The sequence below is a fragment of the Nycticebus coucang genome, chromosome 5 (genome assembly GCF_027406575.1).
Source record: "Nycticebus coucang isolate mNycCou1 chromosome 5, mNycCou1.pri, whole genome shotgun sequence".
Taxonomy (NCBI): Eukaryota; Metazoa; Chordata; class Mammalia; order Primates; family Lorisidae; genus Nycticebus; species Nycticebus coucang.
Genome location: NC_069784.1, coordinates 127,749,671 through 127,762,793, shown reverse-complemented (window position 1 = coordinate 127,762,793; position 13,123 = coordinate 127,749,671). Strand labels below are relative to the sequence as shown.

At 40.9% G+C, this 13,123-nt stretch overlaps 1 protein-coding gene across 3 annotated transcripts in view; it reads left to right on the top strand.

Moving 5' to 3' along the window:
* SYNE1 (spectrin repeat containing nuclear envelope protein 1) overlaps nucleotides 1-12,204 on the top strand; it is a 467,802-nt gene extending 455,598 nt beyond the window's left edge. For all 3 annotated transcript variants that reach the window (XM_053590506.1, XM_053590504.1, XM_053590505.1), the window contains 4 exons: nucleotides 749-961; nucleotides 2,135-2,227; nucleotides 3,637-3,695; nucleotides 11,217-12,204. In XM_053590506.1, coding sequence (XP_053446481.1) covers nucleotides 749-961; nucleotides 2,135-2,227; nucleotides 3,637-3,695; nucleotides 11,217-11,457 — 606 coding nt within the window. In that variant the 3' untranslated portion in view covers nucleotides 11,458-12,204. The remainder of the gene's footprint in view (nucleotides 1-748; nucleotides 962-2,134; nucleotides 2,228-3,636; nucleotides 3,696-11,216) is intronic.
* Nucleotides 12,205-13,123: the final 919 nt, after the last annotated feature.

The following is a 13,123-nucleotide window of genomic DNA, read 5'->3' as shown; positions in this document are numbered from 1 at the left end:
TTCTCGAGGAGGAAGAAACTTTTCCTAGCACTAAATTCAAAAGGAAATTTACTGTGTAGATTCTTATATAAGCATCTTTGGACAATGGACAGTAAATTTAAATGATTTTGTAGAAGATAAGGAAGCTTATTTGAGTTCCATTAGGAGAAAATGCTATGCTATTTTGTAGCTTTCTGTGTTTTTTTTAAATGTCTTAGCATTTAATACTCACTAATCTAAGCTGCAGAATTGGTACCTTTTAACTCAATACCAGAAGGGTTTTAGAAACCTAAGGAAATAGCTGTGCAACTGCATTTCTACTTGACAGTGACCTCTGGCATTAAGTTGTGAGTGATGAACCACCCTGAAGCTTTCAGAGGACGCTCATACATGCTTGAGTTTTGCTATATTTAGATTTTCATGCTTTTCCTTTTCTATTTAAAAGAATATCTTATGTCTCATATAATGCTCTATATTTCAAGTACTTTAATATACATTAACCAATTGAACCTTCTAATACTTTCTATGGACCAAGCGTCAATTAAGAAAACTGAAATCAGAGAGGGTCAGGGGTCTTGCAGAATATTTTTGACAAAGCCAGGATTAGAACCTTGGCCATGGCTGCTGCCCCCTTCAGTGTGTGAGCTCCGCACGCAAATGCTCAGGTGTTCTAACTGCCCGCTAAGTTACAGTGATGGCACTCTGCACTTTTGGAATTTTTACCAATTACCCCAGATTCTTAGAAAAATATTTCTTATTATATACATAGCAAATAAGGCGTGAACTGTTGGAGTCCCAGCTCAAAGTGACCTCATTGCAAGATATGTCTTGTCAACTTCTGGTGAATGCTGAAGGCACAGACTGTTTAGAAGCCAAAGAGAAAGTCCATGTTATTGGAAATCGGCTCAAACTTCTGTTGAAGGAGGTCAGTCATCATATCAAGGAACTGGAGAAGTTATTAGACATGTCAAGCAGTCAGCAGGTAAGCACTCGACACCTATCAGGGTGCCACAGTCCTTACAGGAGACCAAAGAAGTATCATCTTCATCCATCTTTGAATATAGTACTTGTCAGAATGGAGTGTCATCTCTCAAACATCACTCTAAGTAGTCCTATCTCAGAATAGAAAAGCAGACTCATAAAATTTTAGTGTAGGGCTCTGCTTTTGATTCTGTTAATTCTAGAATATCTCTTGTAATTGTTACTACTAAACTACTATTGACACTGGTGATAATAGTAGTTTAGTAGTAATAATTACAAGAGATCTTCAGTAGCAATTTAGTATTAACAATTACAAGAGATCTACAGTAACAATTACACGGATTATGCAGCTGAAAGGGGTGAATTCTTAAATGAGTTGACATTTCATTCCGTTTTCATTTCATTCAACTCATTTAAGAATTCACCCCTTTCAGCTGCACATTCGTGGTACAGCAAACTAATTGCTACGTATGAGTTTTGTATCCAGCACCTCTAAGGCAGGAATTTGCCCTTACATGTAGAGTAATGAATTTATAAAAAATGATCCTCTTTTCATTTATGTTTTCATGTATTCTCTTAAATCTCCTGTATCATAATTGTTGTTAATTTTGAGAACAGCTTTTGTGGGTTCAGCAGTACTCAGTAACACTTCCTGCATTCAGTTGTGAATATCCACTTTGCCCTTCTATAAGCACATAAAAAGAACAGTGATCCTGGATAGCAGCAGTTCCAGAAATAATACAATTTCTCTAATGCTAAAAGGCAGACTTTTGGATGACTAGCTTTAATTTCTGAGTCAAATGAGTTGGTTTCTCTCCAACCTGAATGACCTGCAGTTGTCAGGCAGACTTCTTCCCCCTCCCAAGCCCATGGCAAGTCATTTACTTCTGAGTTGATAATAAATAATAGTGGTGTAAGTGAAACATAGCAATATGAAAACTATAGTTTTATTTTCCAGAAGGGACAAAGTTACAGCCAGGAAATCCCAATACGCTAGAAGAATTAGCTCTCATTCTTCTTGAAGCTGTCTGATTCCATTTTTACCAAGGAATGGTTTGGTTTTTATGGTGGGGCTATGGGGCTGGATGGGGATGGAATGGGAAATATACTGGGCATTACAGAGCCCCCTTGGCTCTGGGACAGGGAGTTGTTACAAGAATCTTCTCCCACATAGGATTTGTCTTCCTGGTCTTCTGCTGATGAGCTAGACACCTCGGGATCCGTGAGCCCTGCATCGGGAAGAAGCACCCCAAACAGGCAGAAAACGGTAACTTTGCACTGGCCATTTTCAGTTGGCCCAGGGAAGGGGACACTGCAGAGTGACAGTATCTCTACCGACCACACGGTCCACCCACAGGCTTTCCTCCCACCCAGCAGCAGTCCCCAGAGGAGGGTGATCGTGCAGGGCAGTGCTCCTGCACAGCCCCACCTGCTCTGCTAGCATGTGCTCAGCAATGGAAATAGCAGTTCTGTTTCTCAAAAGACCCAGGACTCAACGGGTGGCTGGTATGCAGGGAGAAAAATTATTTTTCTTACTCAAGTGGCCATTTCTATGATGGTGTTCATTTGCCCCTTTGGCAGCTCCTTCCTTCAAACCACCACCGCCATGCTCACCTGACAAAGGTAGGCTGCCACTTAGTGCAGTGCTTCTGCAGAGGTGGGCAGAGCCACCAGCATCCACCAGACCTTCCAGGGCAGGAGACAAGTGGAGGTTCTGTTGACTCTTAAGCAAAGAAACTTCTGAGTGGTGGTCCTGAGGGATTTTGGCAGTGCTGCCCCTAAAGTGGCAATGACCCAACTCGGTTCCCCACACTCCTGAGGTGGGGGTGCCTCACTGGAACACCACGAGGAACAGAAGACAAATTTGACCCCTGCTGCCCTCTATACCTTGATTTCTCTGTGTAACTAGAAGCTCGTGTTTTTTTGTTTTTTTTTTTTTTGGTTTTTTTGTTCTTTTGTTGGTTTTTTTTGTTTGTTTTTTTTTTGGTCTGGCTTTATGATTATATTCATTCCATTTCTCCTTAGTTTGTAGAAGGATTTGTGCATTTTGTTATAAGCACGTTCTACGCTGATAAACGTATTATCTTCTTTAGAATTGTTTTTTTACTACATTCACTAGTTTCCTATAGATCCTAGTTTAAGAATGTGAAGGAATACTGGCTTTTCAAGTCAAATTTCAGCTTTCCTTGAGCTTGAATATTTTACTGGTTGAGCTTCATCACTACAAAAGAGAATCTCATGTTACTATTGTTATTTCTATCTACCAAGAATTTTAATACTGTGTCAACGTTCTAAAAGATGGGAAAGTATGTAAAGTATTTGGAAATAACACGATATAGCATAGTAGTGCATTTTATTTTTCTTGTAAGTAAATATACAGAGATTCTTCAGTAGTGTAAGTCACATGTATTTCTACTATGAAAAGTGGGGAAGGACATAGGGCCACCATGGTGTAAAGCCCGGAACCACAACTTACATTTTTTTCAATGAGTATTCATAGAGATGTAAATTTTACTTCTTCAACAAAAGAAAAGCCAGTTTCCTTAATTTGTGGGTACTGATCATTTCAGTTGTTTTTCCTTTGCTGCATTTTTAGTTTAATTTTCATTAGTAGCTTGTCTTTATTTGCCTGGACTGAACATTCTTCTTTCTTTACCCCCTGTTCATTGCAAACAGCCACGAGGCAAGTGTAGTCTCTCACAGCCTGGACCCTCTGTCAGCAGTCCACAGAGCAGGTACCTCGTTCTCCTGGTTTCCACACTGTTCTAGAACTGCAAGAGGATGATGAAAATTGTCCATGCTGCAGGCTGGCCTGTACCTGGTCTGCTTTAGGGTAGTAGGGAAATTATTCGGTCCACAGCCTTTCCTAATAAATTGGAAAAGATGTTTCTAAACGGACAGTAGAAGTAAATCCCAGTGCATAAAATATGTGGATCCCATCCAAATTTTCTTTGGCTCCAGATAACCCATTGGGTACTGTTCATGAAATGGTGCTCTCCACATCAATAAAGACTCCACACAACTGGTGGCACAGTTCCACTGGGCTCGTGGCAGACTTTTATCATCCTCTTTATTTCTAGATTTTACAATAAGACAGGTAATCTATCAATGAATTATTTTACCATCTGCAGAACCCACAAATCTGAATAAAATAGACTAACACCCCCAGCTTTTTATTTTATTTTCATGTTTTATCCAGATTGTGGGTTTTGGATTCTCAAAATGGCAAGTCCGAATTTGGTGTTCTTCATTGAAAATTTCCAAGCACCTTCTCTCTTCTGCTTACCCTCAAACACCTCCTCAGCCAGCACACTCAGCCACTCATTTCCCTGCCCCTCTGCAAGTGCTGTCACTCTGGAAGCAGCCGTCAGCCCCGCCCGCCACCTCCCACAGCCCACTCCCAGCTGCCCCTCATGCCCTGCCTCCCGGCCCCAGCCTGCAGTTAGTCACGCTTCGCCTTCTTCGTTGTTGGTGTGGTGTCTGTGCTCCTCTGCCCTCCCACTAATCAGTTCATGTTTCCCCAGACAACTTTCTAAAAAACGAAAATACTGTTTTCGGAGCTGATGTTGCCTTCCAATCCCAAGCAGTTCACTGTGAAAATAGTTTGCCCCTCTGGAAACTTATTACCGCTGAGCAGGACTCTAAATTCCTGGAAGGAGGGTAGGGATGAGGAAATGTGGAGCCATAAACAACCCCTGAGTAATAGTTGGAGTTTTCCAGCTGTGTGCTGAAGGGACTGGCTCTCTTTTTTTTTTTTTTTTCAGTCCTTCCCACTCAGCTGAAGCACTGCAGAATGTATTTTAATATGCTTTGTGGTTTTAAGCCTCCCTGCTTTTTTTTCCTTCCCTTTGGTTTAGTTTAAAGATAATGTTGTACTTTTTTTTTTTCTATCCTTAACAAATAGCAATAATGAAATATCAAGAAAAGCTTATGGAGACTTTGAAAGCTAATGATGGACATCCCCCCGTGCTCTGTTGTGTTTTCTCAGCCCCTGTAAGAAAAGACAGTGGTGGACTGTAGATAGATCACTGTGTTCTGTAAGCCATCTTTTCCCCAAAATTGCTGATGTCCTTGGAACAGACATGAAGAATATCCCCATAGGTTTCCTTAGAGGATACCAGAGACCAACCAATTCCTTGGTTGATGCAAATCATGGCTATGAGAAAGGAAAAAGCTCTTATGTTAGTTATCATGTAGCAACCATAGCAGTCACCCTTTGGTTCCCAAATATTGCATCTATCTGCACCCCCAGTTATTTTTGGCAACTACCCAGATCTTTTGAAAACATCGAGGTCGTTGTTTCTTAGGGCAACACGTGCTTCCATGTTGCACTAACAAGGCTTTGCGCCTGGGACAGCCATGTTCTCCTGCGACACCTGCCAGGCACCTTTCAGCCGTACTCTGTCCAGCACCGTTGATTAACATTTTCCTGAGCATCCAGCACAGCGTTCTTTGCTACTCCAGAATGAACAGAATATACAGAATCTTAACCTGAATGGCAAACTGCCTCAAACACCTTGGCAGCCAGGTTGTGGCTGAATATTCTTGGGCTTCTTTGCTCCTTGGCACTGCTGCTTAGGGCGCATCCAACTCCTACAATGAAAGGCAGAGTCTGCTAGGGAGGAATGAACTTCACCCCAGCCAGGCTGCCATGGTGTTCCTTTACATTGAGACTCAAGATATCTTGTGTTTGATCTTGCACTGGTCCAGCAAATTTGGAAGGTTATCGCAGGAGCACAAATGGCTTAGAATGTTGCCCCCAGCAGTCTGCAATGGGAAAAATGTTAGACATGTATTCTTCCTGAGAAAGGAAAGAGGCTGAGTTGGAAGAAACTGAGTATTGGTTTGAAGGGAGGGGATACTTACAAGTTTTCTGTTGTTGAAAGGCAGATTTTAATAATTTACTAATCTGATACATATTTCAGTTTTATTTCATGGAATTGATTCTATGTCCTCAGATAATGTTCTAAACCTACATACAGAGTGATGCCAGTAGTTACTGAACACCTGCTATGTTTAGGCCCTGGGCCTGAAAAATGAATACAGTATGATTCCTGCCATCATAAAACCTGCAATGGCTCAGAATCTAGAGATTCCCTACATCAATACAAGGAGCTCCCTAGCACTTCTTAAAATTCTGTGCATATATCCATGATCACTATCTTCATGGTTTTTATTTGAGATTAAATATATTTTAGTAGCATGCTTTTAAAGTACCAGCAGCTATTTTTTGTTTTGTTTTTTCCCTACATCTGACTTAAAATGTTCTAGCCCTCTTGCCAATAACTCTGCTGCAGCTGAGTTGAAGATGACAAGTAGGAAGATTTTACTCCAATTTTCAGCAAAGCAGAGAAATAATCGCTCTGTAGTCTGGATAGAGTAAATTGATGACTTTGTTCTAAAGCTTGGCACTGTAAAATGCAAAATTGCCCTGGCATCTTTGGTCTCTGGCACCTTTTTTACAGAGAACAAAGACAGAATGGGAAGTGGCAAAAGATTAACTAAAACATGGAGAGGGCGGAAAAAAAAGACCTCATTTTAATATTTGTTCAAGGTGGTCACGTACATTTAAGTGAGTGTAGTGGGCTCTTTGCATGTACATTGGGATCTCACTATAAACACTATTCAGTTTCCTATGGAATGAGTTTTTAAGTCTTTTCTGACCCTGGGGATCTATTTTTTCAAAGCATTCAAGGAGTCTCAGCACAAAGCAGTCTCCCTGTTAGGCAGGTTGGCTGCCCATGCTGCAGGGACAGCAGTGAGGTACGTTTGCAACAGGCTTCCCCTTTGCTATTCTGAGGAAGGCTTTCCCAGTGTTATCTTAGGGAACAAGTCAGGCATTTGGAGAAACTCATCACATTTTTGAAAGAACAATGAATAAATCAGGCATGTTTTCCTGAGAGAGAAAGGCTGAATCCAGCCAGCTCCCCGAGGTATGAGTCAGCACACCCTTGGTCTAATTATGCCAATAATAACAATAAATTGCTGGCATTTATTTAATACTTAATGTCTGCCAGGCATTATGCTGAGTGCTGTATATGTGTTACCTTACTTAACCTGTAATACATCTATATGTCCCAGTTTATAGACAAGGACACTGGGGATTAGAGTCATAAAGATTCAGGATTTAAACAAGATCACACAGACTCTGGACCCTTCCTTGTTAACTGCACCCTTCTCCTAAAGGGGTCTTGGTGGCTAGGATGCTTTAAGTGACAGTTCTAAGACAAAGGCCACCCCAGGCTGTCTGACTAAGCTTAGTACCAAGTAGGATGTTTGGTTAAGAAGAAGGGAGACTGGAGTTCTAACTTGATTCTAGAAACTTGTCTTCTGGACCATATATCCAGGAAACACTGGGTTTCAAAGACAGTTCATGTTAGAACAATAAGATCAACCTTAAGACATTTCTGCGATGATAAATTCCTGTTACAGACTGCCAGTGTCTGCCAAACAAGTAACCAAAATGAATCGAAAGTTTCTTTTTATTTGGCTTGAAATGAAGCATGCACCAAGTTAACTCATTTTATTTTCCTTGATTACGAAAAATTTTCAGAGTGAATCGTATTTCACGTGCACGGTGCTCAAACGTCTCACAGCTCTTTGTCACAAATGCTTTACTTTGTGGGGTAAGTTGTTAGGAACTACTTCCTCCCCCATCATCTCCCTTCCCCCCAGTTATTGACCTGGAAGTTTGAAGAAGTGAGGGGAGTAAGAAAAATAAATCCATATTTACTTATATAGACTAAACACATTTCTTTTTTTCTGAACAGCATTACCTACTATATTTCTATTGGTTAAGTTCCTTAAGTAAGTTCACACAATTAGTTTTTCTATTTAAACACAGTCTAAACTGGCAGCTGATGTGTGTTGCAAGGCCAGTGAAGAATGACCCACGGCTGGTCAACAAGCCTGTTGTTGCTCTGTTGTTTCACTTACCAAATTTCCCAAGACTCTTAAAAGTCAGGTGATTTGAGGTCAGTAGATAAATCCTGAACTTTACCCTAAGATTATTAACTACTTTGTACTAAAATCTCTAGAAGAGGTTCACCCTGAAGAAGAGGCATCTTTGGCCATGTTGAAACTGATAATTATCCGAGGGGGTGGGCATGTCTTTCAGTAGATAGACTGGATATTTTCTAGGGCAATCAAATGTGTGGACCGTCACTGAGCACGGTGTGTTCCCTTTGTCCCTAACTCAGCCCATTACTTCTCCCCAAGTTGGCATTCTTCAACATTAGAAGTCATGTGCAAATTAAATTTTAATAAGGAAGGCTCTGATGCTGTTAAATGTGCCATGTCCTTCAATCTATATGAGCCCATATTCCAAAAATGGTGACCTTTCTAGTTTTTCTCAGGAGTAAACAAGTGAATGTGCAGCCCTTGTTTTGATCTTGATAGTTAACCTAATTGCTCAAAGAAGGTAATAATTGACAAAGAGGGACTATGCAGCTCCATCAGATTGTATTATCAATTATATGCACAAATCTGCCCATCACTAATTTCCTCATGGAAATTAGTAGATTTTTAATAAAGAGGAAATGTGGAGCTCTCTTCTGTTGTTCTGATGCATCCAGCTACAGGTGGTGAAGGTTGCTTTCCAGGACACGTTTTTGAGTCAAGGGAAGGACATATTGAAGAAAAAGTCAACCCAGAGGTTGTAGTTACCTGTCCCATCTTTCTTAAGGCACTTCAGAGAAAACCATTGAATCTTAAACTGTCAAAGCCCAAATGATTTTAGGATAGTAATGTACTCCTCATCATCGCAAATGAGAAAACTGAAGGCCACATTTATTTGCCCATGATTACATAATTGCCTCAAAACAAAATGTCCTTCTGTCTCTATACTGATTTGATGATCCATGTGACACTGGGAGGTTTTATGACGGAGGCATTTATTTCAGACATGAAGAAACCACTGGCTTCCAAGTATTTTAAGAGGCAAGTTCAGTATTCTCTTCTTTGCTTCTATACATTGAATGTCTGTGACATAAATATGACCTGCATGGTCATCATTCATATCACCAAACAACAAACCTACATAGCAGAGAAAGTGGTGGGCAGATCTGAATTCCTGCCAGATCTTTTTCTTTACTTGTGGGATTTGGCAAGTCCTTTACAATACGTGTAGAGTCCATGTTCAAGTATTTGAAATCACTGGGTTGAAATCAAAGTTCTACCACCTGCTGTCTGTGTAGATTTGAACCCGTTCCTTCATTTCTCTGAGCCTCCTTTTCATCATCTATAAAATGAGGCAGTGATTACAAACCTCCGAGAACTGTTGTGAGCATTAAATGATAGAACTAAGATAAATGCTCAGAGTGTCATCTAGCAATTGGAAGAATAAATGTTAACTATCCTTAGCTACTGATCTGCAAATGAGGAGATGAATTAGGTTCTCTTTAAGCCTCATCTCAACATGAATATTTCATACTCAGGTAACTCAAGAAGTTTCTCTTTTCCCTTTCCATTAAGAAGAGATATGACTTTTATGTGTGTTCTACATTTTCCGAAAAGATACTTTTTTTCTCTCTCTTTTCAGCTCATAAGAAATAACTCATTGGTCTTAGCATGAAGGGCAGTTAATCAGTTTGACCACTAGATGGTGATTGAACTCTTGTGGCTTCTGGGTTGGGAGATTATTTACCATGACAAATTAGTAGAAGACAGGAAACATACAAAGCATGGAAGTTAAAAGCTGGAAGACCATCCATTCTAATTTGAAGAGGTTAACAGGGAGTTTGACACGCAGAGGTCAAGTGAGTCCATCAGAGTTACACTGCCATTAGTTGTGGCCTCCAGAGAAGAACCCAGTTCCAGTTGAGACCAGTGATTTGTTTTCTCATTACACTGTAAGAACTGCACTAGAAACCCAGCATGGGACAAGGCTGCCGGGGGTTTTTGCAGAACCAGTCTGTTTATCTCCCATCTTTCTTTGATGGTTTAATAAAAAAGTTTTGAGTAGTCCCTCTGTTCCCTTTTAAGGAGGTTATATCTGTTTTATGTTTTAACATTTATTTTCTCTGATGCCATCCCTATCCCCCCACTGATATTAGGGTAATATGTCTTCAGAAATTAACAGCTAATAGGGGAGCTGAAAACATACTGTTTTCTTATGAGCCAAACTTACTTACCAATACAGTTTTTTATGCCTTCATATCTTTCCAGTGGCCTCACATTCACCATCCTTACTCTTAGTGATATTAAAACCATTAGGGTGTTCACACTAGGTGTGTGGGGATGTGTCTCCTTGGTGGGTCTCTTCTTTTTGCTCCCTTAGTGTTGTCTGGGTGTGGGTGTACACGACATGCCTCTTGTAAATAACATTTCTTATTCATCTCCACCTTTAACCAAACAAAATGTTAATGGCTATTCACAAAAAGAAAACAGTGGCATCCAACTCAGAGCCTACTTTCTTATTCAATATTCCACAGTCTTTCTTACAAATCCTGAAATTTGCACTAAATCTCTAATGCACCTTTTAAAAAAGAAGATAGAAATGAGATGGAAAAACTTGGAACTCTTGAGTCTATATGAGGCTTCAAGATAACAATCTGTCCTGCACAGAAAATGGTTTCAGTTTTCCAAACCATGGTGATTGAACAGAGTGAAGGGGACAGGATCAGCCTGGAATCTACATCACCCAGCACCACTGCTCTGTAGACAAACTCCGGTGAAATTCCTTTTTCATACAACTTTGGAAACCGCTCATGTCAGGGCAATATGCTGGTTCAGTGCAAGATGAAACCAGGGTATACTCTAAGATTAATTAAAATGTTCAGCGTCTGTGCAAAATGACTAGGACTGTTTTTGTTGTTGCTACATGGGTTTCAGCATTCCCAGGATGGCTGGGTGGGACGCTTTGTGTGATCCTGACGGCAACTAATTTGCCTAACAATATTTCTGATATCCTTAAACCAGGAATGTACTGCATCAAACTTATATATTTTAATTATCCTGGATCTACTTAATTTATCCTGGTAAAATGTATGTAGAGCATTTATCTTTGTTGATGGAAAATGTTTCACCAAATTAAGGGATAAGAGAAGTAGAATTTGAACCCAATTAGTTACCTTTAGTTGATGGACTAAATGTTTACTTTTCATCAGCGCAGTTTCCAACAGCTGCATTTGGTGGTGGGGAGGCTAATTGCCACATTGGGTTGTGTGTGGCTTCCTTCCAGGAAGGTATGGAAGCAAAAAGCGGTGTCCGTCCAACAGCTGAGTTATTCAAGTGATTTCTGTCGCTTTTCCTCTCAGGTGCACAAAAGGTGGCTCCGATTCCTCCCTTTCTGAGCATCGCCCAGCTCGGTCTGGCCGAGCCTTCCTGTACCGGGTCCTCCGAGCAGCTCTTCCCCTTCAGCTTCTCCTGCTGCTTCTCATTGGGCTCGCCTGCCTCGTGCCAATGTCGGAGGAGGATTACAGCTGTGCCCTGTCCAACAACTTCGCCCGGTCATTCCACCCCATGCTCAGATACACAAACGGCCCTCCCCCGCTCTGAACCTGCAGAGGCCACCGGCAGACATGTCTGCACATGTGCTTGGGAGCATTAGGCGGATTAGGCCAAAAACAGCCCCAAAGTTCAAGCAGAGGACCTTGACCTGGGCAGAAGCCCCCAGTGTGGCCACTGCAGCTGTCCTCCACATCCCGTGTGTGCAGATCTTGGCTTTGGAGCTGGAGGTCCAACGATGACAGGAGGGAAGAGAGACATCAGAAGGTTCAGAAGGAGTTTGGTTGGAGACTCTGAGCCTTGGCTCTGAAGAGCTGGAGGAAGGACCTCCAAAGCGCCTGGACTTGTGGCACTTAGGTCCATTGTGTGCATAGCCAAGGACTTCAGTAGACCATCTGGGCAGCTTTTCCATGGTGTTGCTCCATTAATCCCATAAACGACCCTCCCCTGCACCATGTCAGTATCATACAATCTGCCCATCAACCCATGCCGATGAGATTTTGGAACCTTGTAACATACGGTTTTTAAAAGCTTACACGGCAGCCTCCTTTTGACCTTGCTTTCCTCTTGGGCATGAAGTTCTAACCTTCGCTTTGGAAGCACAAGCTGTAAATCTAAAAGGCACTTTTTTTACAGGTATTGAGAAAAACTAGATGTAATGAATAAGATCATAGAAGGCTTTATGTGAAAAAAGTTAAATGTTATAGTAAAAAAGAGATATTTATGTATGTACAGTTTGCTAAAGCCAAGTTTTGTTTGTATTGATTTCTTTGCATTTATTATAGATACTATAAAATATTTTGTCTCTGCTTTTTTTTAAACCCTAAAGAAATGACTCTAAATTTCATTCCTAAGTAGACACTGATTGGAATGCAACCTAAATTATCTTATTTTTCATGGAATGAATGTAGCTAGAACATAAATAAGCAATTATTTTAAATTTCACATATACTTTACGGACACCATGTATATTAAAAGAAAAGCATGATTAGAGATAGTGCATAGTTAGGCATAGAAAACCCTAGAATCAGTTATTTCTTTTTCTCTCTTCCTTCTGGCCAAACAGATCTCAAACATTTCCGCTTCCTGACATATTTCCTACACTCTTGTTAATACCCTTTGCACAATTAGAAGAGCCTGCTAGGGTCTCGTGCCTGAAGCCCTTTCAAGGTTCCATCCCAAGGGTATGCAACAGCCATACCTAACTCTTTTTTCGGTTTTTGTTTTTGTTTTGAGACAGAGTCCAGACTGGAGTTCTGTAGCATCAGCCTAGCTCACAGCAACCTTGAACTCCTGGGCTCAAGAGATCCTCCTTCCTCAGCCTCCCAAGTAATTGAGACTACAGGTGCCCACTACAATGCCCAGCTAATTTTTCTATTTTTAGTAGAGATGGGGGTCTCACTCTTGCTCAGGCTGCTCTTGAACTCCTAAGCTCAAGAGAGCCTCCTGCGTTGGCATTCCAGAGTGCTAGGATTATAGGTATGAGCCACTATGCCTGGTTCTATACCTGTCTTCTTAAATCCCACATCTGTTCAGATCCCTTCTATTGGTCATTGTCTACCAGATAAATATAATTTTAGTCTATCATTCAAGTCCAAATACACAATGATTTCATTTTTCCCCTCTGATCTTGGCAACTAGTGGCTCTTATGGAATGTCATAAAAATGCTCATGACATTTTTATCCATCATTTAATAAAGCTCTGGTGTCCTGAGCA